The sequence below is a fragment of the Salvia hispanica genome, chromosome 6, assembly GCF_029641045.1.
Source record: "Salvia hispanica isolate PSC_SH4W2 chromosome 6, Shi_PSC_v1, whole genome shotgun sequence".
Classification (NCBI taxonomy): Eukaryota; Viridiplantae; Streptophyta; class Magnoliopsida; order Lamiales; family Lamiaceae; genus Salvia; species Salvia hispanica.
In genome coordinates this window covers 45,571,346-45,595,703 of record NC_142697.1, presented here as the reverse complement: position 1 = coordinate 45,595,703, position 24,358 = coordinate 45,571,346, and the positions used below count along the sequence as shown (strand labels likewise).

The 24,358-nt window shown below is 36.1% G+C and overlaps 1 protein-coding gene across 1 annotated transcript; it reads left to right on the top strand.

The window, feature by feature from the left end:
• The first annotated feature begins 1,123 nt into the window (after positions 1 to 1,123).
• LOC148923923 (uncharacterized) lies at positions 1,124 to 22,619 on the top strand. Its single transcript, XM_089061644.1, has 4 exons — positions 1,124 to 2,944; positions 19,215 to 19,801; positions 19,879 to 20,121; positions 22,304 to 22,619. Exons 1-4 carry the CDS (start codon positions 1,124 to 1,126, stop codon positions 22,617 to 22,619), a joined length of 2,967 nt encoding a protein of 988 aa, XP_088917770.1.
• The last annotated feature ends 1,739 nt before the right edge of the window (positions 22,620 to 24,358 follow it).

Sequence of the window (24,358 nt, the reverse complement as noted above, 5' to 3'; positions counted from 1 at the left end):
AAATCGCCCGGCCGGGCGATTTGCTCGTAACTGCTGAATTCTTCTATTTTCGCCCCGGGTATAAATAGGACCTAGGGTTCGACTTCAGCACACTTTCCACACGCCCAGAAACAGCTTTTCCACCTTTAAGAGCAGATTGAAGAGACAAAAAGTCCGATTCATCAACAAGTTTGAAGACGAAGACGATTTGCCATTCAATTCACCCTTGGGAGTACTTTTATTAGTTTACTATGTTCAATTATCTTTCTATGGATTCTTCTTGTGGATTTGTATTGAATATGAGTAGCTAAATCTTTCGTAGAGTTTTGGTGAAGACTACAATGAATGCTTTTGATTAATTCAAGGACTTTTGATTGCCTTATGCTCTTGTGATTTCTTTGTTTCGTTCTTGTGCCTTTTCAATTTAATTGCTTAGCTACCAATTGGGTTTGTTGGCCTAGTTTTGAGTAATCGAGAGATACCTAATTAGGATTGATAAAAGAGTGAACAACACCTAGATAATTTGCATTCGAGAGAAGGAATTCTAGAGTGAGGGCTTTAGCCTTTTGTTTTAAGGAGTTAATTGTTGAGTATTAGAAGGAGACTTCAATATTAATGATTAATCAACTGATTAAGTGCACTCGAGAGAGGGCTTAGTCTAGACTAGCGGCTTTCCTAGTAATCCTAGAGACTTTAATTGGGTGATCGAAGTTGTTGAATTGTTCACATCGTGTTCGTTGTAGTTGGATCCAAGGCTCTACCGTGTTCTCTTTATTTGAAACTTTTCTTTGTTGCGTGCTTTAAGCTTGTTTATGTTAATTTGTTTTTTTTTAAAAATCAAAACCAACTCTTCCGGATTTTCTAGATAGTAGTCAAAATCGATTCGTGGTACTTGAGTTACACAATTTGTCTTCGTGGATACGATACTCTTGACTTGCTTATACTATGATAGCCCCGTACACTTGCGGGTAATTCTCGTGTTTAAAAATAATTCGAGTCAAGTTTTTGGCGCCGTTGCCGGGGACAATTTGTGTTTTTAGCTTAATATCGTGGTAAAGATAGAGATTACTACTCTAGATTTTATTGCTTTAATTTTTACTTTTATTTTTGAGGTCTCAGATTTGTGTTGTCTTTTTCAGGTTGTATGCAAACACGCTCTAAGGGTTTACCTTTAGAGCCTATTGATCTTGAGATCGAAGCATCCAACAGAAGGAGAAACGCTTTGAAGAGGTTAAACCAACGGATCCGAGTTGCTTCTCCGGTCCAGACGCGGTCACCTTCACCAGCTCACTCTCCTGTTCAGTTTGAGCCACATATGGACGGAGAGAACGGGGGGAACAACATGAATAACAACCCACCACCTCCTCTAACGAATGCTCAACTTCAAGAGCAACTCGCAGCATTGCAAAAGCGGTTAGATCAAGGACAGAATGGGATACCAGTGCAGAATATGTTTGCTTATAATGGGGTGACCAATCCAGCAATCGTTAGCAACAACGTGGATGCTAACAACTTTGAGCTCAGGAGGGGGCTCCTTCAGATGGTAGAGAACAATGTCTTCAGAGGCCGATCCACGGAGGATCCTAACAAACATATCACCAAGTTCATGCAGATCTGCAACACGGCGAAAATCAATGGAGTACCGGATGAACAGATCAGATTAAGGGCATTTCCTTTCTCTCTAGAGGATGATGCCCGGGACTGGCTGGACAGTTTGGAGCCCAACTCCATCCGTACCCTGGATGCATTGGTGGCCAAATTCTTAGCGAAGTACTACCCTCCGAGTGAAGCTTTGAATAGGCAATCAGCGATTTTGGCATTTGAGATGACTCCTCAAGAGAGTGTCAGAGGAGCGTGGGAAAGGTTTAAGGGCCTCTTGAAGCGGTGCCCTAATCATGGTTTGAGTCCAACCCATCAAGTCCTCGCATTCTACAAGGGGTGTTTGCCTGATGCAAAGAGCGAGCTAAACTGGAGCGCAGGAGGATCACTGATAAAGATTGGTGAGGCGGCAGCAATGGAGGTGATCGAGAGGGTTGCCTCGAATGATGGAACTTGGACTAATGAAAGGAGCAAGGTGCACAGAATAGCTTCTGCCTCAGAAGCCAGTCCCGACAGCAGCTTGGCAAATCAATTGGAGCTCATCCACAGGAAGTTGGATCTCATGGGAGTGGGACCATCGGTGCAAGATAAACTAGAAGGTGTAGAAGATGTCAACTACATACACCAAGGGAGTAACAGATACTATAACAACTCCCGCCCCAATCAAGGGGGTGGAGGTTTCAACCACTTTGGGAATAAGCCACATCCCAACCTCTCATATGGGAATCCCAACAATGCCTTGCAGCCACCTCCGGGGTTTGCAGTTTCTCAAGGTATGATCCATGAGCCGCAGAAGAGGAGTTCAGAGGACATACTGAATGCCTTCATGACCCAGTCTCAGAAAAATATGGAGCATTCAAACAAGAGGCTCGAGAAGGTAGAGAATGATGTGCACAGCATGGTGACACATATGAAGAACTTAGAAGTACAGATGAGTCAGATCGCTCAATCTGTGAGCAGCCAGCATAAGCCAGGGCAATTCCCGGGGCAGCCAGCGATAAATCCCAAGGACTGCAAGGCGATTCACTTGAGAAGTGGGACGAGTTATGAGGGTCCTTCCATGCCAGAGACTCCATCAGCACCTGCAGCTGAGGCAGAGAAGGAAGTAGCAACTGAAGATGGAAAGGAGGAACTCGAGACATCATCTACTGCAGTTCACCCTGAGGTGAACACACTAGTCAAACCAGCAGAGGTTAGAGTGCCATTCCCCCAAATGCTGCAAAGGAAGAAGAAAAATGATCAGTTCGCCAAATTCTGGGAGATCTTCAAGAAGGTGCAGATTAACATTCCACTGATTGAGGCATTACAGCAGATGCCCGGATATGTCAAGTTTCTCAAGGAAGCTGTCGCCAAAAAGAAGAAGTGGGTGTTGGGACTACCGCAGCGGAAGACACGGAAACCAAATAGGTCCTAGGCGGATCTATTTAGGTGATTATGCATTCGATTCCAATTTCATGCAATAAACATAGATCTATAGATATAACACATCAAAAACACATAATCATGCAATTTGATGTAGATTCGATTGTTACCTCTTGATCCATCATTGGATTGAAGTTGCTAGCTGCACCACCCGGAGATCCTTGGTTTATCGACCACGAATCTTCCTCACTATTCCCTCGTCCTTGATTCTCCATCCGTGTGGGCGGATCTTAGAGAACCAATTAAATAACTTTGAACGGATCTAGGGAAAACCAATACAATCACGAAATTGTCTAGATCTAATCCTATGAATTAGGATAGATCAAGAACAATAATCAAAACCCTAATTCTCTCACGTGCTAGGCACGAAAATCGAGACCAAGTGAGAGAGAGAGGAGGCGCCGATTTCTAGGCACTAGGGTTAGGGTTTGTGTTGTCTTGGATTGTGTGCTAGGGTTTCCCATTCATTCATTATTTATAGTGGACCTTATTGGGCTAGTAAGGGGATCCATGGAATGACTTAAGTGTTGGGCTCACCCATTAGATAAATTACTAATTAAATCAAATGGCCCATGATTTAATATATTATCAATGGAATATTATTTTATTCCACTAAAGAATAATATTGCACTCCCACTTAAATCACCAAATTACAAATAACTTGGGTCCATTTTATTTTATAATATTTCCCGCGTTTAAGATTATCTTGATCCGTCAATTTAATTCTTTTGTCTGCTATGTGACTAGAATTAAATTAATTCTCCAAAGAGTTTTTCTAGTTTGAAACTTTATTTATTATTCGTGGAATAAATTCCAACTGCGCAGTTTTCTGAATAATAAATTCCTTTTTCAAACACCTCTTGGGGATCACCCCTTAGGGATTTAATCATACCACACTGGGCACACGAATTCTATGAAATAATATTCCAATACCTTCATGTTATTCAACTACTACCACCCAAGATATCATGAACTTGAGTTACGTACAAACTCTCACATATTGATAAGTCAAAGTGGCGTTTGATTGAATAAACAATATTGATATTAATATCATAGACTAGAAAATACTAAAACTTTCTGAAATATATTCTTTCAGTAGATAGCAATAAAGAATACATTTCGGATTAGATCCTTTCAGTGCTTTACCACACCGGTGTTACTAATCTCTTCTTAGGTAAGAGAGAATTATCACAAACACCGCAACCGTACCGATAGGTAGCCAAAGCCTATCTAGGTTGTGAATACGTTTTTCTTCTTACTAGATCTGGCCAAGTCCCCTACTGGAAAACTCATGAGAAGATTCATCGAATTTCCCTACTTGACCTTCTTAGTAAAAAGCCTTAGACTTGTTTATTATATTTCAATAATAAACCATTATATTATATTATTTATTCTCATAATTAGGTAAACAAGTGGATGTGGCGTTTCTCGTATACATGCACAAGCTGACTGTACAAAGGCATGTACGCTCGAAGCATCTTTTAGTATACAAACCCCAACAATCTCCCACTTATACTCAAAGAATGCTTTCGAGTATACCAACCGCTTTTATTGGCCTTGTGCTACACATTCACAACACATTTTCTCCCACTTATACTCAAAGCAGGCTTTGGCCACTATGTACTCAAAACTATAATTCTTTTAAAAGAATCTACCAACATAGTTTTCTAGAGTACATAAAACGAAAAGATACTTGTAATTTATAACCTTAATTCTTGCTAAGGAGCACGATTATTTGATCAAAATATTTCTAGGCCCTTTGATCCAGTGGAATAATTTTATGTGCCTTTCTCAAGTGCACTTATACATATTCCTCTATCAAAATCCATTATTTTGATCCTTCTGAATTTCTACTAATTAAAGTAGAATACTTATAGCAATATATAAAGTTTTAATCACGTCGAATATGATTCTCAAAACTTTAAATATATAATCTCAATTTAACTTGGTATTATCCTTGCTATATTACTTGTGATGTAAATTTATGTATGAACATAATTACCTCATCACAATGACTAATTGGAAATTAGTCCTTATGACAAAATAAAACCGAATGATTGCATTCTTTGTTTTATAGTCATAAATTCCAAGAGTTCATTTATTTAACCATTTGTTGTGATCTTTAGAAATACTTTCTTTGGAAACCCAAAAGTAATTCTAATTTTTAATAGCTAACTTGGAAATATCTTTTAATGTTATTAGAGTCTTAGAAAGTGTGCAATTCATCACTTCTTTCAATCTAGGGTGTGAACCCCTTTAACTCTATCAAACATTACCTTAATTCCATTTATGAATATTCTATGAGACAAAATTTAGCTCCCACTTTTAAAAGTAGAAAAATACTAGTCTCAATATTCTTTAAGGCTATTAAAACAATTTAAATAGTGCTTGGAGTTAAATTCTTCCTAGTTTAATAAAATGAGCTATGAAGCTCTTATTAAACACTTAGAATTTAATCATTCATTTAAGAAAAAGCTCCCACTATTTTAATTATCACTTTCACAACAAAATAAATAAAATATCAACTATTTAAATAGTTAACTCTTGGCTTGGAACATTAAAACAAATTTAATGTGCACACTATATTTACTATACAAGAACTTCTAGTATTTATAATAAATACTTATCTTGTCTCTAGTTGAATTTAATTTACTTGTCTTGTAATCAATTATTGTGATTATTTTTCTTACACCTTTATTTGAACAAACGCGATCATAAGATCATTTTATTTTGTATTGAATCCATGTCGAACATTAATGTTCTATTGACTCATCAACAAAATAATGGTTCAAAAGACTTAAGGATTAAAGAAACTTAATAATCAATATTTCTAGAAGAAAACTTCATAATAATTGAATCAACAAATTTAATTACAAGTAAACATTTTGATATTAACCATGTTACATTTGATGTCATAAATAATTGGATAATCAAAACTTCATTTATCTAATAATGCAAGCATTATAAAATGACATCGATAATCCAAAAACACAATTGATAGTCTAGGAATAAAATTCCACATCAATAATCCATATGATATCAAAACCAAACAATATCAAGTATCAAAAATCCTCAAAAATTCAACAATGTAAATAAAGCAAAATAAGACTTTCATTGTTCAAAACATAAATGTCATAGCTAGATTAAGATCATGTCTTCCTCCTAATCACATTGGGTTGGCTCGAACTCTCTGCCATGTCAGACTTGCGTCTTAGGTCAGTGGAGTTATTGACCATCCCACCCTCCATCTTTCTTATGTGGACTTGTGCCTCAATGAGCTTGCTAGAGAGTACTAGAAGAGATGTTGGCCATAACTTGTCCATTATCTCTTTCTTTACATTCTCATAGCTCTTTGGAAGTCCATCGAGAATCATGAGTTGTTGGGTTTCTGGGCCTATTTTCCCACCCAACTTCTCTAGTCTATCAAAACCGTCAACCATTTCCACGACATAGTCGTTAATGTTTTGGTTCTCCTTCAAGACCGTTCTCCTCAAAATGTTCACCACCGATCTCATGAGACACTTGGTGGACATTTCATCAAACCATTTAGGTTCTTCAATCAATGACCTTTCGGGCTTGTCAATCTTGCCAAGAGCATTGCCGACCGAGGCCAACAAAAACCTCTTGACATGACGGCTCGCGGTATCCCATCGATCACAAGCATCCTTTTCCCTGTCTGATATGTAATAAGCAGAGGGGCGATCTTTAGTGAGGACCAACCTCAAATCGCTAACCAACTGATCAATGTCAAGTCTCCTTTTCCAATCCAAATAAGAATCAGAATCGCATTCCTTTGATTTAAGGATCGCACTATAAACTTCCCAAGTATTAAACATCTTTCGTTCAAGCTGAGAATAAAACACCAATAATATAAACATGTAAAATTTCAAGGAATTGCAAATAACCACAAAACAATTCATCAATTTTACATCCACAAAAATCAAGCACAAACGTTCTTCTACGAGGAAGCCGAGTCTTATTCATGCAAGAAATTCATTATTTTTACTGGCCACAATGTCGACAGATAGTCCAAAGACCATAAAAATGGCATGGCTGACTAACAATGCTAAAGCGTATAACCATAAAATTAAGCACTAAGGATTCTTTACTTGTGCGTGAACTCCTCTAAAGAAAGGTCGAACCGGACAAGCACCTTCTCCTATAGCTCCCTCTAAGAATTATTAAAATACAATCCTTATAATTTCGCAGCAATATTGCTCCGGTAAAGACCAGTCGCGATATTACTGAAAAACTAATTTTACGATTTTAATAACCCTTTATCTAGAGAAGTCAAAACTTACGAACTGGTAATGTTCCTCCCGTAAAGACAGGCCGGTCACTACTTCGTACTAAGACCAATTTTATGGAGGCCATATACAAACGTGTTGTAATTATCGCTTCATATTTTCTTTGTTGGTGGTTTTAATAGTTTAATTATCACTTAAGCAGATAAGGAAGATATCCACATTCAAAGAACAATTAAACATGTACTAGCTATGCATGTAAGGCAATAAGTACATAGGCGATGCATGAGTTAAACTAGATTTTAACAAATAAAATCATAACTCAAATTAAATATCCATCTTTCATCAATAAAACATGTAAACACATTTACAAAAGGTTCACATAAGCATAATGACGAAACTTGATCATTTAATTAAGCATCTAAAATAAATAGATAGAATTAAAATTCTATCTTCACATAAACAAGATTATCTAGACATTAAGTCCAATCTTAAACAATCATACATTATTAGTTAAAATAACGTATCTTGATTATTAGAATTACCTTTTAATACTATTAGGATTTTCTTAGATAGAATTAATCCATCTTTATCCTAAAATTAATGTCTAGGTGTATATCATAAAAGATTAGCTAAGTCTTAATTTTAAATGCCCACTTGGATATATAAATCCGCATTTATCCAATTAAGACTAAATCCATTTAAAACACACCAATTAAATTTGAGAACTTAATTTCTCATAGCTTTCATAAAATCACATGACAAGAAGAATCTTATTACATCTTTAATTCAAAATGATGTTTTCTAGATGAAATAAAATTCACCTTCATCAAAATTAAAGACAAAATTCAACTTAAATAAATAATTAAGGATTTTAATAGCAAAATTAATGCTCTATGAATTTTCATACCTTTAAATCACATTTGATGTTATCTAGATGAAACAAATTCACCTTCATCAAAATTAAAGATAAAATTCAAATTAAACTAGGAATTGAATTCCAATTAAAATCCAATTAATCATTTAACACTTTAATAATTTAGGATTTTAGTAGCATGTTAATGTCCAAATGAATTTTTCACTTCTTTAATTAATCCGATGTTATCTAGATGAAATAAAATTCACCTACATCATATTAAAGACAAAATTCAAACTAGGAATAGGATTCCAAATAAAATCCATCCAATTATTACTTATTTAATTTTCGAAAATTTTTAAGGTTTTAAACAATTGAAAAACTTATGTCTTTTACTTAGGTATATTTCTAGGAAATAATTCCATAACACACCAAAATTAAAAATATAGACAATTTTTCAATTAAACCTTAAATTTAAAACATGAAAGCATATATTGAGAATATTCTTTAAAATTACATCCAATTATTGAAAAGCCAAATATTAGATCAATCAAATATTGAATTTCTTTATGTTAATTACCATGATATTATCTAGATGGAAAGAATCCATCAAAATCAACTAATTAACAAATTAAATCAATTTATTTGACCTAATTAATCAATTGGCAATTTTAAAGAAGACAAATATTCTCTTTTTAAATTAGAATCTTGATTTAATTACAAAATCATTCTAATTCCCACAAGATATTTTAATTATTCTAGGTTTAGGATTTTAAACCACAATTATAAATAGCTTGTGCCTTAAGAAACGAAAACATGAAAAACGAAGAACGAGACGACACAACGGCGATGCAACCCGAAACCCTAATTAGGGTTTGGGCCGCCACGGGCCTCGCGGCAGCCGCTGCTGCCGCGCCCGACCTCCGCCGCTGCTCACGACCACCGCCGCTGCTCCCACTGCAGCGGCACTGCCTCTGCCGCTCCCACTGGAGCAGCCGCCGCCCGCTGACCGTCGCCGTCTCTGCTGCTCCGTTGGTTAGAACACCGCGGCTGCTGCCCTAACCGAAGTCATGGCCGCCGCTGTCCATCGGAGCTACTGTTCGCCGACGGCGCAGCTGCTGTCCGACGGAGACTACGCTGCCAGCCATACGGCTGTGCAGCCGCTGCCCGGCTTGCTGCCGGAGCTGCTGCCCACTGCAGCGTCGCCGCCTTCACTGACCAACACCGTCCGTCGCTGCCGCTCCCACTGGAGCAGCCCCTCGCGACGCCGTTCTGCCCTCCGTCGCCTGGAACATCGCGGCTGCTGCCCCAACCGAAGTCAGGGCTGCCACTGTCCAACGGAGCTGCTCGTTGCTGCTGTCACGTGGCTGTGCACTTGCCCGGAGGAGACGACGTCGCAGCTGCTCGGATCTACAACCGCGAGGGCTGCCCGAAGACGACGCAGATCGTCGCTGCCTCTTGGCCACCGCCGCTGCCTCGCGCAACCGGATCTGGATCAACGATCCCCGACAAGGCGTGATCCGCAGCCCGGTATTGGAACACAACTAGGGTTTTAACCCTTGTATTCCTTTTTCCGTTTTTCGATCTAATTAACTTGATTTATCGCGGTCGCTTCGCTTGACCGCGATCTTAAATCTTAATTATTCGTTTCTTAATATGTAACAATCTTTTATGTTCATCACATATGCATATTTAAACATCTAGCTTTTAGCAATTTAAATAGATCTAGCATATTAAGAACATAAAACTATAGATCTAATGAATACTTGTTTAGATCTAGAATATTCTTGTGAAAAACTCAAATAAAATTCGAGATTCATAATATTCTTTCATCGATCCAAGTATTCAATCATGGACCACTTTATTTCTTGATTCAAAAACATATATTCACTTAAACACATACATATATGTAACATTAAACATATAAACTAGTATATGTTACTTAGAACATATAGATCTAATGATGTTCATCATAGATCTAGAATATTTTTGTGAAAAACTTGAATAAAATTCAAGATTCATAATATTCAATCATCAATCTAGAACATCATATCATAGATCCAAAAAGAAAATCAAGAAAAACATAGATCCAACACATATTGCATTATCTTCGAAAATCCCAAGTTTTAACACTATAATTTTCGAAAAATTCAATTAATCAAATACATAATCAGAGCCTAAAAATTGGCTCTGATACCAATTGTTGGGACTACCGCAGCGGAAGACACGGAAACCAAATAGGTCCTAGGCGGATCTATTTAGGTGATTATGCATTCGATTCCAATTTCATGCAATAAACATAGATCTATAGATATAACACATCAAAAACACATAATCATGCAATTTGATGTAGATTCGATTGTTACCTCTTGATCCATCATTGGATTGAAGTTGCTAGCTGCACCACCCGGAGATCCTTGGTTTATCGACCACGAATCTTCCTCACTATTCCCTCGTCCTTGATTCTCCATCCGTGTGGGCGGATCTTAGAGAACCAATTAAATAACTTTGAACGGATCTAGGGAAAACCAATACAATCACGAAATTGTCTAGATCTAATCCTATGAATTAGGATAGATCAAGAACAATAATCAAAACCCTAATTCTCTCACGTGCTAGGCACGAAAATCGAGACCAAGTGAGAGAGAGAGGAGGCGCTGATTTCTAGGCACTAGGGTTAGGGTTTGTGTTGTCTTGGATTGTGTGCTAGGGTTTCCCATTCATTCATTATTTATAGTGGACCTTATTGGGCTAGTAAGGGGATCCATGGAATGACTTAAGTGTTGGGCTCACCCATTAGATAAATTACTAATTAAATCAAATGGCCCATGATTTAATATATTATCAATGGAATATTATTTTATTCCACTAAAGAATAATATTGCACTCCCACTTAAATCACCAAATTACAAATAACTTGGGTCCATTTTATTTTATAATATTTCCCGCGTTTAAGATTATCTTGATCCGTCAATTTAATTCTTTTGTCTGCTATGTGACTAGAATTAAATTAATTCTCCAAAGAGTTTTTCTAGTTTGAAACTTTATTTATTATTCGTGGAATAAATTCCAACTGCGCAGTTTTCTGAATAATAAATTCCTTTTTCAAACACCTCTTGGGGATCACCCCTTAGGGATTTAATCATACCACATTGGGCACGCGAATTCTATGAAATAATATTCCAATACCTTCATGTTATTCAACTACTACCACCCAAGATATCATGAACTTGAGTTACGTACAAACTCTCACATATTGATAAGTCAAAGTGGCGTTTGATTGAATAAACAATATTGATATTAATATCATAGACTAGAAAATACTAAAACTTTCTGAAATATATTCTTTCAGTAGATAGCAATAAAGAATACATTTCGGATTAGATCCTTTCAGTGCTTTACCACACCGGTGTTACTAATCTCTTCTTAGGTAAGAGAGAATTATCACAAACACCGCAACCGTACCGATAGGTAGCCAAAGCCTATCTAGGTTGTGAATACGTTTTTCTTCTTACTAGATCTGGCCAAGTCCCCTACTGGAAAACTCATGAGGAGATTCATCGAATTTCCCTACTTGACCTTCTTAGTAAAAAGCCTTAGACTTGTTTATTATATTTCAATAATAAACCATTATATTATATTATTTATTCTCATAATTAGGTAAACAAGTGGATGTGGCGTTTCTCGTATACATGCACAAGCTGACTGTACAAAGGCATGTACGCTCGAAGCATCTTTTAGTATACAAACCCCAACAATCTCCCACTTATACTCAAAGAATGCTTTCGAGTATACCAACCGCTTTTATTGGCCTTGTGCTACACATTCACAACACATTTTCTCCCACTTATACTCAAAGCAGGCTTTGGCCACTATGTACTCAAAACTATAATTCTTTTAAAAGAATCTACCAACATAGTTTTCTAGAGTACATAAAACGAAAAGATACTTGTAATTTATAACCTTAATTCTTGCTAAGGAGCACGATTATTTGATCAAAATATTTCTAGGCCCTTTGATCCAGTGGAATAATTTTATGTGCCTTTCTCAAGTGCACTTATACATATTCCTCTATCAAAATCCATTATTTTGATCCTTCTGAATTTCTACTAATTAAAGTAGAATACTTATAGCAATATATAAAGTTTTAATCACGTCGAATATGATTCTCAAAACTTTAAATATATAATCCCAATTTAACTTGGTATTATCCTTGCTATATTACTTGTGATGTAAATTTATGTATGAACATAATTACCTCATCACAATGACTAATTGGAAATTAGTCCTTATGACAAAATAAAACCGAATGATTGCATTCTTTGTTTTATAGTCATAAATTCCAAGAGTTCATTTATTTAACCATTTGTTGTGATCTTTAGAAATACTTTCTTTGGAAACCCAAAAGTAATTCTAATTTTTAATAGCTAACTTGGAAATATCTTTTAATGTTATTAGAGTCTTAGAAAGTGTGCAATTCATCACTTCTTTCAATCTAGGGTGTGAACCCCTTTAACTCTATCAAACATTACCTTAATTCCATTTATGAATATTCTATGAGACAAAATTTAGCTCCCACTTTTAAAAGTAGAAAAATACTAGTCTCAATATTCTTTAAGGCTATTAAAACAATTTAAATAGTGCTTGGAGTTAAATTCTTCCTAGTTTAATAAAATGAGCTATGAAGCTCTTATTAAACACTTAGAATTTAATCATTCATTTAAGAAAAAGCTCCCACTATTTTAATTATCACTTTCACAACAAAATAAATAAAATATCAACTATTTAAATAGTTAACTCTTGGCTTGGAACATTAAAACAAATTTAATGTGCACACTATATTTACTATACAAGAACTTCTAGTATTTATAATAAATACTTATCTTGTCTCTAGTTGAATTTAATTTACTTGTCTTGTAATCAATTATTGTGATTATTTTTCTTACACCTTTATTTGAACAAACGCGATCATAAGATCATTTTATTTTGTATTGAATCCATGTCGAACATTAATGTTCTATTGACTCATCAACAAAATAATGGTTCAAAAGACTTAAGGATTAAAGAAACTTAATAATCAATATTTCTAGAAGAAAACTTCATAATAATTGAATCAACAAATTTAATTACAAGTAAACATTTTGATATTAACCATGTTACATTTGATGTCATAAATAATTGGATAATCAAAACTTCATTTATCTAATAATGCAAGCATTATAAAATGACATCGATAATCCAAAAACACAATTGATAGTCTAGGAATAAAATTCCACATCAATAATCCATATGATATCAAAACCAAACAATATCAAGTATCAAAAATCCTCAAAAATTCAACAATGTAAATAAAGCAAAATAAGACTTTCATTGTTCAAAACATAAATGTCATAGCTAGATTAAGATCATGTCTTCCTCCTAATCACATTGGGTTGGCTCGAACTCTCTGCCATGTCAGACTTGCGTCTTAGGTCAGTGGAGTTATTGACCATCCCACCCTCCATCTTTCTTATGTGGACTTGTGCCTCAATGAGCTTGCTAGAGAGTACTAGAAGAGATGTTGGCCATAACTTGTCCATTATCTCTTTCTTTACATTCTCATAGCTCTTTGGAAGTCCATCGAGAATCATGAGTTGTTGGGTTTCTGGGCCTATTTTCCCACCCAACTTCTCTAGTCTATCAAAACCGTCAACCATTTCCACGACATAGTCGTTAATGTTTTGGTTCTCCTTCAAGACCGTTCTCCTCAAAATGTTCACCACCGATCTCATGAGACACTTGGTGGACATTTCATCAAACCATTTAGGTTCTTCAATCAATGACCTTTCGGGCTTGTCAATCTTGCCAAGAGCATTGCCGACCGAGGCCAACAAAAACCTCTTGACATGACGGCTCGCGGTATCCCATCGATCACAAGCATCCTTTTCCCTGTCTGATATGTAATAAGCAGAGGGGCGATCTTTAGTGAGGACCAACCTCAAATCGCTAACCAACTGATCAATGTCAAGTCTCCTTTTCCAATCCAAATAAGAATCAGAATCGCATTCCTTTGATTTAAGGATCGCACTATAAACTTCCCAAGTATTAAACATCTTTCGTTCAAGCTGAGAATAAAACACCAATAATATAAACATGTAAAATTTCAAGGAATTGCAAATAACCACAAAACAATTCATCAATTTTACATCCACAAAAATCAAGCACAAACGTTCTTCTACGAGGAAGCCGAGTCTTATTCATGCAAGAAATTCATTATTTTTACTGGCCACAATGTCGACAGATAGTCCAAAGACCATAAAAATGGCATGGCTGACTAACAATGCTAAAGCGTATAACCATAAAATTAAGCACTAAGGATTCTTTACTTGTGCGTGAACTCCTCTAAAGAAAGGTCGAACCGGACAAGCACCTTCTCCTATAGCTCCCTCTAAGAATTATTAAAATACAATCCTTATAATTTCGCAGCAATATTGCTCCGGTAAAGACCAGTCGCGATATTACTGAAAAACTAATTTTACGATTTTAATAACCCTTTATCTAGAGAAGTCAAAACTTACGAACTGGTAATGTTCCTCCCGTAAAGACAGGCCGGTCACTACTTCGTACTAAGACCAATTTTATGGAGGCCATATACAAACGTGTTGTAATTATCGCTTCATATTTTCTTTGTTGGTGGTTTTAATAGTTTAATTATCACTTAAGCAGATAAGGAAGATATCCACATTCAAAGAACAATTAAACATGTACTAGCTATGCATGTAAGGCAATAAGTACATAGGCGATGCATGAGTTAAACTAGATTTTAACAAATAAAATCATAACTCAAATTAAATATCCATCTTTCATCAATAAAACATGTAAACACATTTACAAAAGGTTCACATAAGCATAATGACGAAACTTGATCATTTAATTAAGCATCTAAAATAAATAGATAGAATTAAAATTCTATCTTCACATAAACAAGATTATCTAGACATTAAGTCCAATCTTAAACAATCATACATTATTAGTTAAAATAACGTATCTTGATTATTAGAATTACCTTTTAATACTATTAGGATTTTCTTAGATAGAATTAATCCATCTTTATCCTAAAATTAATGTCTAGGTGTATATCATAAAAGATTAGCTAAGTCTTAATTTTAAATGCCCACTTGGATATATAAATCCGCATTTATCCAATTAAGACTAAATCCATTTAAAACACACCAATTAAATTTGAGAACTTAATTTCTCATAGCTTTCATAAAATCACATGACAAGAAGAATCTTATTACATCTTTAATTCAAAATGATGTTTTCTAGATGAAATAAAATTCACCTTCATCAAAATTAAAGACAAAATTCAACTTAAATAAATAATTAAGGATTTTAATAGCAAAATTAATGCTCTATGAATTTTCATACCTTTAAATCACATTTGATGTTATCTAGATGAAACAAATTCACCTTCATCAAAATTAAAGATAAAATTCAAATTAAACTAGGAATTGAATTCCAATTAAAATCCAATTAATCATTTAACACTTTAATAATTTAGGATTTTAGTAGCATGTTAATGCCCAAATGAATTTTTCACTTCTTTAATTAATCCGATGTTATCTAGATGAAATAAAATTCACCTACATCATATTAAAGACAAAATTCAAACTAGGAATAGGATTCCAAATAAAATCCATCCAATTATTACTTATTTAATTTTCGAAAATTTTTAAGGTTTTAAACAATTGAAAAACTTATGTCTTTTACTTAGGTATATTTCTAGGAAATAATTCCATAACACACCAAAATTAAAAATATAGACAATTTTTCAATTAAACCTTAAATTTAAAACATGAAAGCATATATTGAGAATATTCTTTAAAATTACATCCAATTATTGAAAAGCCAAATATTAGATCAATCAAATATTGAATTTCTTTATGTTAATTACCATGATATTATCTAGATGGAAAGAATCCATCAAAATCAACTAATTAACAAATTAAATCAATTTATTTGACCTAATTAATCAATTGGCAATTTTAAAGAAGACAAATATTCTCTTTTTAAATTAGAATCTTGATTTAATTACAAAATCATTCTAATTCCCACAAGATATTTTAATTATTCTAGGTTTAGGATTTTAAACCACAATTATAAATAGCTTGTGCCTTAAGAAACGAAAACATGAAAAACGAAGAACGAGACGACACAACGGCGATGCAACCCGAAACCCTAATTAGGGTTTGGGCCGCCACGGGCCTCGCGGCAGCCGCTGCTGCCGCGCCCGACCTCCGCCGCTGCTCACGACCACCGCCGCTGCTCCCACTGCAGCGGCACTGCCTCTGCCGCTCCCACTGGAGCAGCCGCCGCCCGCTGACCGTCGCCGTCTCTGCTGCTCCGTTGGTTAGAACACCGCGGCTGCTGCCCTAACCGAAGTCATGGCCGCCGCTGTCCATCGGAGCTACTGTTCGCCGACGGCGCAGCTGCTGTCCGACGGAGACTACGCTGCCAGCCATACGGCTGTGCAGCCGCTGCCCGGCTTGCTGCCGGAGCTGCTGCCCACTGCAGCGTCGCCGCCTTCACTGACCAACACCGTCCGTCGCTGCCGCTCCCACTGGAGCAGCCCCTCGCGACGCCGTTCTGCCCTCCGTCGCCTGGAACATCGCGGCTGCTGCCCCAACCGAAGTCAGGGCTGCCACTGTCCAACGGAGCTGCTCGTTGCTGCTGTCACGTGGCTGTGCACTTGCCCGGAGGAGACGACGTCGCAGCTGCTCGGATCTACAACCGCGAGGGCTGCCCGAAGACGACGCAGATCGTCGCTGCCTCTTGGCCACCGCCGCTGCCTCGCGCAACCGGATCTGGATCAACGATCCCCGACAAGGCGTGATCCGCAGCCCGGTATTGGAACACAACTAGGGTTTTAACCCTTGTATTCCTTTTTCCGTTTTTCGATCTAATTAACTTGATTTATCGCGGTCGCTTCGCTTGACCGCGATCTTAAATCTTAATTATTCGTTTCTTAATATGTAACAATCTTTTATGTTCATCACATATGCATATTTAAACATCTAGCTTTTAGCAATTTAAATAGATCTAGCATATTAAGAACATAAAACTATAGATCTAATGAATACTTGTTTAGATCTAGAATATTCTTGTGAAAAACTCAAATAAAATTCGAGATTCATAATATTCTTTCATCGATCCAAGTATTCAATCATGGACCACTTTATTTCTTGATTCAAAAACATATATTCACTTAAACACATACATATATGTAACATTAAACATATAAACTAGTATATGTTACTTAGAACATATAGATCTAATGATGTTCATCATAGATCTAGAATATTTTTGTGAAAAACTTGAATAAAATTCAAGATTCATAATATTCAATCATCAATCTAGAACATCATATCATAGATCCAAAAAGAAAATCAAGAAAAACATAGATCCAACACATATTGCATTATCTTCGAAAATCCCAAGTTTTAACACTATAATTTTCGAAAAATTCAATTAATCAAATACATAATCAGAGCCTAAAAATTGGCTCTGATACCAATTGTTGGGACTACCGCAGCGGAAGACACGGAAACCAAATAGGTCCTAGGCGGATCTATTTAGGTGATTATGCATTCGATTCCAATTTCATGCAATAAACATAGATCTATAGATATAACACATCAAAAACACATAATCATGCAATTTGATGTAGATTCGATTGTTACCTCTTGATCCATCATTGGATTGAAGTTGCTAGCTGCACCACCCGGAGATCCTTGGTTTATCGACCACGAATCTTCCTCACTATTCCCTCGTCCTTGATTCTCCATCCGTGTGGGCGGATCTTAGAGAACCAATTAAATAACTTTGAACGGATCTAGGGAAAACCAATACAATCACGAAATTGTCTAGATCTAATCCTATGAATTAGGATAGATCAAGAACAATAATCAAAACCCTAATTCTCTCACGTGCTAGGCACGAAAATCGAGACCAAGTGAGAGAGAGAGGAGGCGCCGATTTCTAGGCACTAGGGTTAGGGTTTGTGTTGTCTTGGATTGTGTGCTAGGGTTTCCCATTCATTCATTATTTATAGTGGACCTTATTGGGCTAGTAAGGGGATCCATGGAATGACTTAAGTGTTGGGCTCACCCATTAGATAAATTACTAATTAAATCAAATGGCCCATGATTTAATATATTATCAATGGAATATTATTTTATTCCACTAAAGAATAATATTGCACTCCCACTTAAATCACCAAATTACAAATAACTTGGGTCCATTTTATTTTATAATATTTCCCGCGTTTAAGATTATCTTGATCCGTCAATTTAATTCTTTTGTCTGCTATGTGACTAGAATTAAATTAATTCTCCAAAGAGTTTTTCTAGTTTGAAACTTTATTTATTATTCGTGGAATAAATTCCAACTGCGCAGTTTTCTGAATAATAAATTCCTTTTTCAAACACCTCTTGGGGATCACCCCTTAGGGATTTAATCATACCACACTGGGCACGCGAATTCTATGAAATAATATTCCAATACCTTCATGTTATTCAACTACTACCACCCAAGATATCATGAACTTGAGTTACGTACAAACTCTCACATATTGATAAGTCAAAGTGGCGTTTGATTGAATAAACAATATTGATATTAATATCATAGACTAGAAAATACTAAAACTTTCTGAAATATATTCTTTCAGTAGATAGCAATAAAGAATACATTTCGGATTAGATCCTTTCAGTGCTTTACCACACCGGTGTTACTAATCTCTTCTTAGGTAAGAGAGAATTATCACAAACACCGCAACCGTACCGATAGGTAGCCAAAGCCTATCTAGGTTGTGAATACGTTTTTCTTCTTACTAGATCTGGCCAAGTCCCCTACTGGAAAACTCATGAGGAGATTCATCGAATTTCCCTACTTGACCTTCTTAGTAAAAAGCCTTAGACTTGTTTATTATATTTCAATAATAAACCATTATATTATATTATTTATTCTCATAATTAGGTAAACAAGTGGATGTGGCGTTTCTCGTATACATGCACAAGCTGACTGTACAAAGGCATGTACGCTCGAAGCATCTTTTAGTATACAAACCCCAACAGTGGGAACATCATGCGACCGTCAACTTGACGGAAAACTGTAGTGCGATCTTGCAAAGAAAGCTCCCAGCCAAGATGGAGGATCCGGGAAGCTTTACTATTGAGTGCACCATCGGAGACTACTTTGTGGAGAATGCCTTATGCGACCTTGGAGCGAGCATTAATCTCATGCCTCTGTCTTTCTATAACAAGATGAAGATTGGCCAGATGAAGCCCACTTCTATCACGTTGCAGATGGCAGACAGATCGGTGTCCCGTCCAGTGGGTGTAGTGGAGGATATATTGGTGAGAGTGAACGAGTTCGTCTTCCCAGCTGACTTCGTGATATTGGACATGGAGGAAGACAAGAAGGTGCCTCTCATTTTAGGAAGACCTTTCCTAGCTACAGGGAAGGCCCTGATCGATGTTGACAATGGAGAGCTTACTTTTCGCTTCAATGGCGAGAGCGTGACTTTCTCCATCTATGAAGCCTTGAAGAGGCACGACGTGGAACCAGGAGGAAGCCTGCAGCATTGCAATGTAGTGACTATAGTGGATGATTGTGTCAGAAAGATGGCCTATGCCAACGCACCAGAAGATCAACTAGAGGGGTGTATCGTTAACTCTATTTATTCTTCTCATCTTATTGATACCATGGAAGCTGATCATGAGCTTATTGAGTTTGTAGGTGCTCAGGGAAGGAGGTCCCGAGAGCATACCGTCAACAGTTCCTACCTCTTAGGAATGAAGAAGAAGACGGCAAGGATGAGGAAAAGAGCAACAAAGTGGAGCTGAATCCTCTTCCTTCACATTTGCAGTACGCATTCCTAGGAGAAGATGACACCCTACCGGTAATTGTATCGTCATCTCTCTCTGCTTCTGAATTAGACAAACTGTTGAGAGTTCTTAGGAAATTTAAAGGAGCAATAGGGTGGTCAATCTCGGACTTGAAGGGAATAAGTCCATCTCTGTGTATGCATAGGATCCATTTAGAGAATGACCATAAGCCTAAGGCCCAAAACCAAAGGAGGCTTAATCCTATTATGCAAAATGTGGTAAGGAAAGAGGTGATAAAATAGCTTGACCTTATTCCTCAAAGAGCTTGTCAAGTACATGCATAATGCATTCTCGAACATTCTTTGTGGAATTATGTCGAGGGAATGGAGGACATGAATCATTGAGTATAAACTCAAGGTTTTCAGCGATGAGAAACTTATCCATTTTCGTTTCCGGTCTACATAATTTAGGCATTCGAGTTTACTTTCTTTAAGGATCGCAGACAAATATTAAATGACATAATGAAGATTTGGCAAATAAACTTATTATCACATACTCATGCTCAATACATAATCACAAATAACCACAAAACAATTATGTATCTTACAACAGCAAAATTAATAAATTGTATCCTCCTCTGGAGGTTAATACGCATTAAAATTTTGACAATTTTCCTGGTCACAACACCGACGCATCAATAGCTTCCTCCTCTGGAGGTTGACACGCCTAATGCTGCCTAAGCACGACCATCAGATTTAGCATTACAGAATTTTATTTCTACAACACACTCCCATAACAATGTTCTTGTGTTGATAACAAAATCAAGCTATCTCATAAATTCTGATTGAACCCTGAAACTCGCAGTTCCTTAAGGATTATTGTCCCCACTCTGCAGGTGGCAATAATATTGGGAACCGCTTTCTAGTTCATTCTATTTATTATGTGAGAAGTCCGCCCTTATGAACTTGCTGTTTTCGTGGGATTATTGTCCCTACTCTGTAGGTGGCGATAATATTAGAAAATCAGCTTCACAACGTTTGGCAGACCAACCGATGGAGACCGTATACAACGCACTTGTTGTAATCATCACTTAGATATTTTTATATGGTTTTTGCATAATTATCACATAAGCAGATAAAGCAGATAATCCACTTAAAATAGATAAACACCAAATAAACAGATAAATTCATTTAATGCATGGCATTTAAACACACAGGATAATTATCGACAATTATTTAATCTAGTCAAGGGAGAATCAATTAAATAATTAAATTTTATCTTGGATAATGTTTATCCAAATTTATTTAGGATTTATCAAGATAGAGTTAACTATCTAAATCCATTTAGGATTATTCTAGATTTTATTTCGATAAAATCAAATCCTACAATTCAAGATAACGTTGATCTAGGATTATCATTATTTAAATCCTACTAGGATATTACTAGATAGAAACACTTCCATCATAATCCATAAGATAAAAATAAAATCCAATCAATAAAGATTTGTAAAAATCTTAATTCTATTTAGAATAGACATCTAGAATATATCAAACATGACTTAGGATTTCTTAGATAAATAAAGTTATCTAAATCCAATTAATTAAGGATTTCTTATATATCATGTTTATCCTTAATCTATCTAGGATATAAATCCAAAAGATAAGGATAACTTGGATTAATACTTATTTTAATCCATCTAGGATTTGTCTTAATAGAATTAAATCTATTCAAATCCATAGGATAAAATAAATCAATATTAATATTAATCCTAATCCATCTAGGATTTGACTTGGAGTATATCCATATAAATCCATAGAATTAAATAATATTATATTCGAATTATTCAAATCTTTCCAAGATTTATCTAGGAATAAATCCATATAAATCTATAAGATAAGAATAGAGTATTATATTATCACTATCCAAATCCATCTAGAATTTATCTATGAATAAATTCATATAAATTCATAGGATAAGAATAAAATAATATGATCATTATCTAAATCCAACTAGGATTTGTCTAGGAATAAATCCACATTAATCCATAGGATATAGATAAACATTAGATTGTCATTATCCTAATTTAACTAGGATTTTCATCTAGGAATTAAATCCCTACAAATCCATAAAATAAGGATAAAATCTATAATTAATCCATGATTTAATACAAAATCAAATCTTATGTAATATATAAAATCCACAAAAGATATTTCCAAATTAATCTTGAATTCTTTCCAAAATTGAATCCAAGGATTTGGAAATCCTAATCAAATTTGGAAAGCGAACTTTGACCGAACCTTGCATGGCTCGGCTTGACTCTCACTGAAACGACGCAGCCGCTGCGTCGTTTCCGGCAGCCCGTGCCCCCCACAGGCGCTGCTGCAGAGAGACATCCAGCCGCCAAGCACAGCCGCTGCAGCTGCATCTTCTCCGGTCGCCGTTGCTGCTGTTGCTGCATCGTCGCTACTGCGACGTCGCCTCTGCAGCGGCTACGACAACAGCTTCCTCCGAGCCCGGAACTGCCCACGAAGGGCTCCCACTCGAACAGCTGTCGTTCCCACCGTATCCGCAGCCGCCGGCGCTGCACACGTGCAAGACACCGTCCTCGGCCACACGACTCAGCGCAGCAAATTCCATGTCTCAATTCCATAACTCACGTAAGGCATACTCACGGAATACATGTGCAATCATTACATACTCAAAAAGTCATAAGGAGACATGGTAAGACATAGTGATTACATATTAGGCAAATTCCTTTTTCACGATGCAGCGAAGAAAAAGGATTCAATGATAGCATGGAATTGACGGGCAAAAAACTATTTCCGTACTTGTGTTCTTCGTCGTTCGTTGTTTTGAAAAACAAATAAAACAACAAACATCTAACGAAACACATAACGAATAAAAATATGCATTCAAGCAACTCACATAACATGAAATTAATCCACATAATCAGAGCCAAAAATTGGCTCTGATACCAATTGCTGGGGTTTGGAGCCCCTTGCACAGCGGAAGACTTGTACAAAACAAATAAATCAGATAAGGATCTATTTGACCGATTATGCGATTAATCAATTCACATGTTAAACAGATAATTGCATGCTAGAACGCAAATAATTCATGCTCATAGAAAGTAAATCCTAAACATGAATTCTACGGTTTAGAGTTACCGATTTGATTCTCCAAAGAATCGACGATTGCTTGCGCCTTCTCCACGTGATGATCTTCAATACTAGACCACGGATCTTCTCTCTGGTTCCCGAACTGTACTCCAATATCAGTGTGGGCTGATCTTATTAGAATATCAGGACTTAAATAAAGAAGACAGAAGAAATCCTTTTTGGAATAGGAGAGGAATTCGAAAATTCCTACAGCTGGGGAGCTGAAATTTTCGAAAAATACAATAATGAAAATTGTGTTCTTTCTGTCTCCTTTATTCTCCTATTTATATTAAGTTCCTTATGGGCCCAGACAGGGATCTATGGAAGGTTTTGGATATGGGCTCGCCCAATTAGCTTTTTACTAATTAAATTGAACCCACAATTTAATACAAGCTTATATTGGAATATTACGAGCAGCCACTACAGAAGTAATATTGAACTCTCCCCATCCAAATCCGAAATTACAAGTAATCCGGGTTTCCACTTTTATAATTTATTTCCCGCGCTTAAGATATAAATGTCCATTAATTAATTAATATCTGCTATGGACTTAATTAATTAATATCTTATTAATTCCAAGAGTGGACTTAGCAAGAAATATTTATTTATTATTCATAGAGTAATAAAACTCCAACTGGCCAGTTTTCTGAATAATAAAACCTTGTTCGAGCTCCTCTTGAGGACATTATCAAACGAGACTCACCTCGCGCACGTTTCAACATAATAGCAATCCTAGCACCGCTAGATATTAATCACCACTACCCAATATATCAGGATTATTGGGTTGCGAAAAACCCGCACCATTTGATAAGTCAAAGTAGTGCATAATCAATACTGTATGCTCAATGCTAACATATGTAGATTAAGAAATAGTATTTTATCAAGACCTAGTCTTTCAGTAGATAGCATAAAGACACGTCTTGCTGTTAGATCCGTTCAGTGCTATACCACACCAATGTCATCTTATTTCAGTAAGGCTTAGAAATATGCGGACTGACATTGCAACCTTTCACGATAGGTAGTCTAAGCCTATCTAGGTTGTGAAATTCTTCTTTTTCTTTTGCAAAGCATTGCATAGATCTGACCGTGTTACCTTAAAGTGGACGACACCCACAACCGGTCTACTAAGCAAAAGACTTAGACTTTGTTTACTTCTTATGCATTTAAATGTTTGTAAGACATCTTATAAATGCACAAGCAAACACAATGTAATAATAATAGTGATTCTATTCG

What these genes read in the sequence shown, in the direction of transcription:
- LOC148923923 (XM_089061644.1), top strand. Translation starts at nt 1,124, where the DNA reads ATGCAAACACGCTCTAAGGGTTTACCTTTAGAGCCTATTGATCTTGAG. An exon ending in TCGCCAAAAAGAAGAAGTGG is followed by an intron (nt 2,945 to 19,214) that starts GTGTTGGGACTA and finishes AAACCCCAACAG; the next exon opens with TGGGAACATCATGCGACCGT. An exon ending in AAATTTAAAGGAGCAATAGG is followed by an intron (nt 20,122 to 22,303) that starts GTGGTCAATCTC and finishes GAAACGACGCAG; the next exon opens with CCGCTGCGTCGTTTCCGGCA.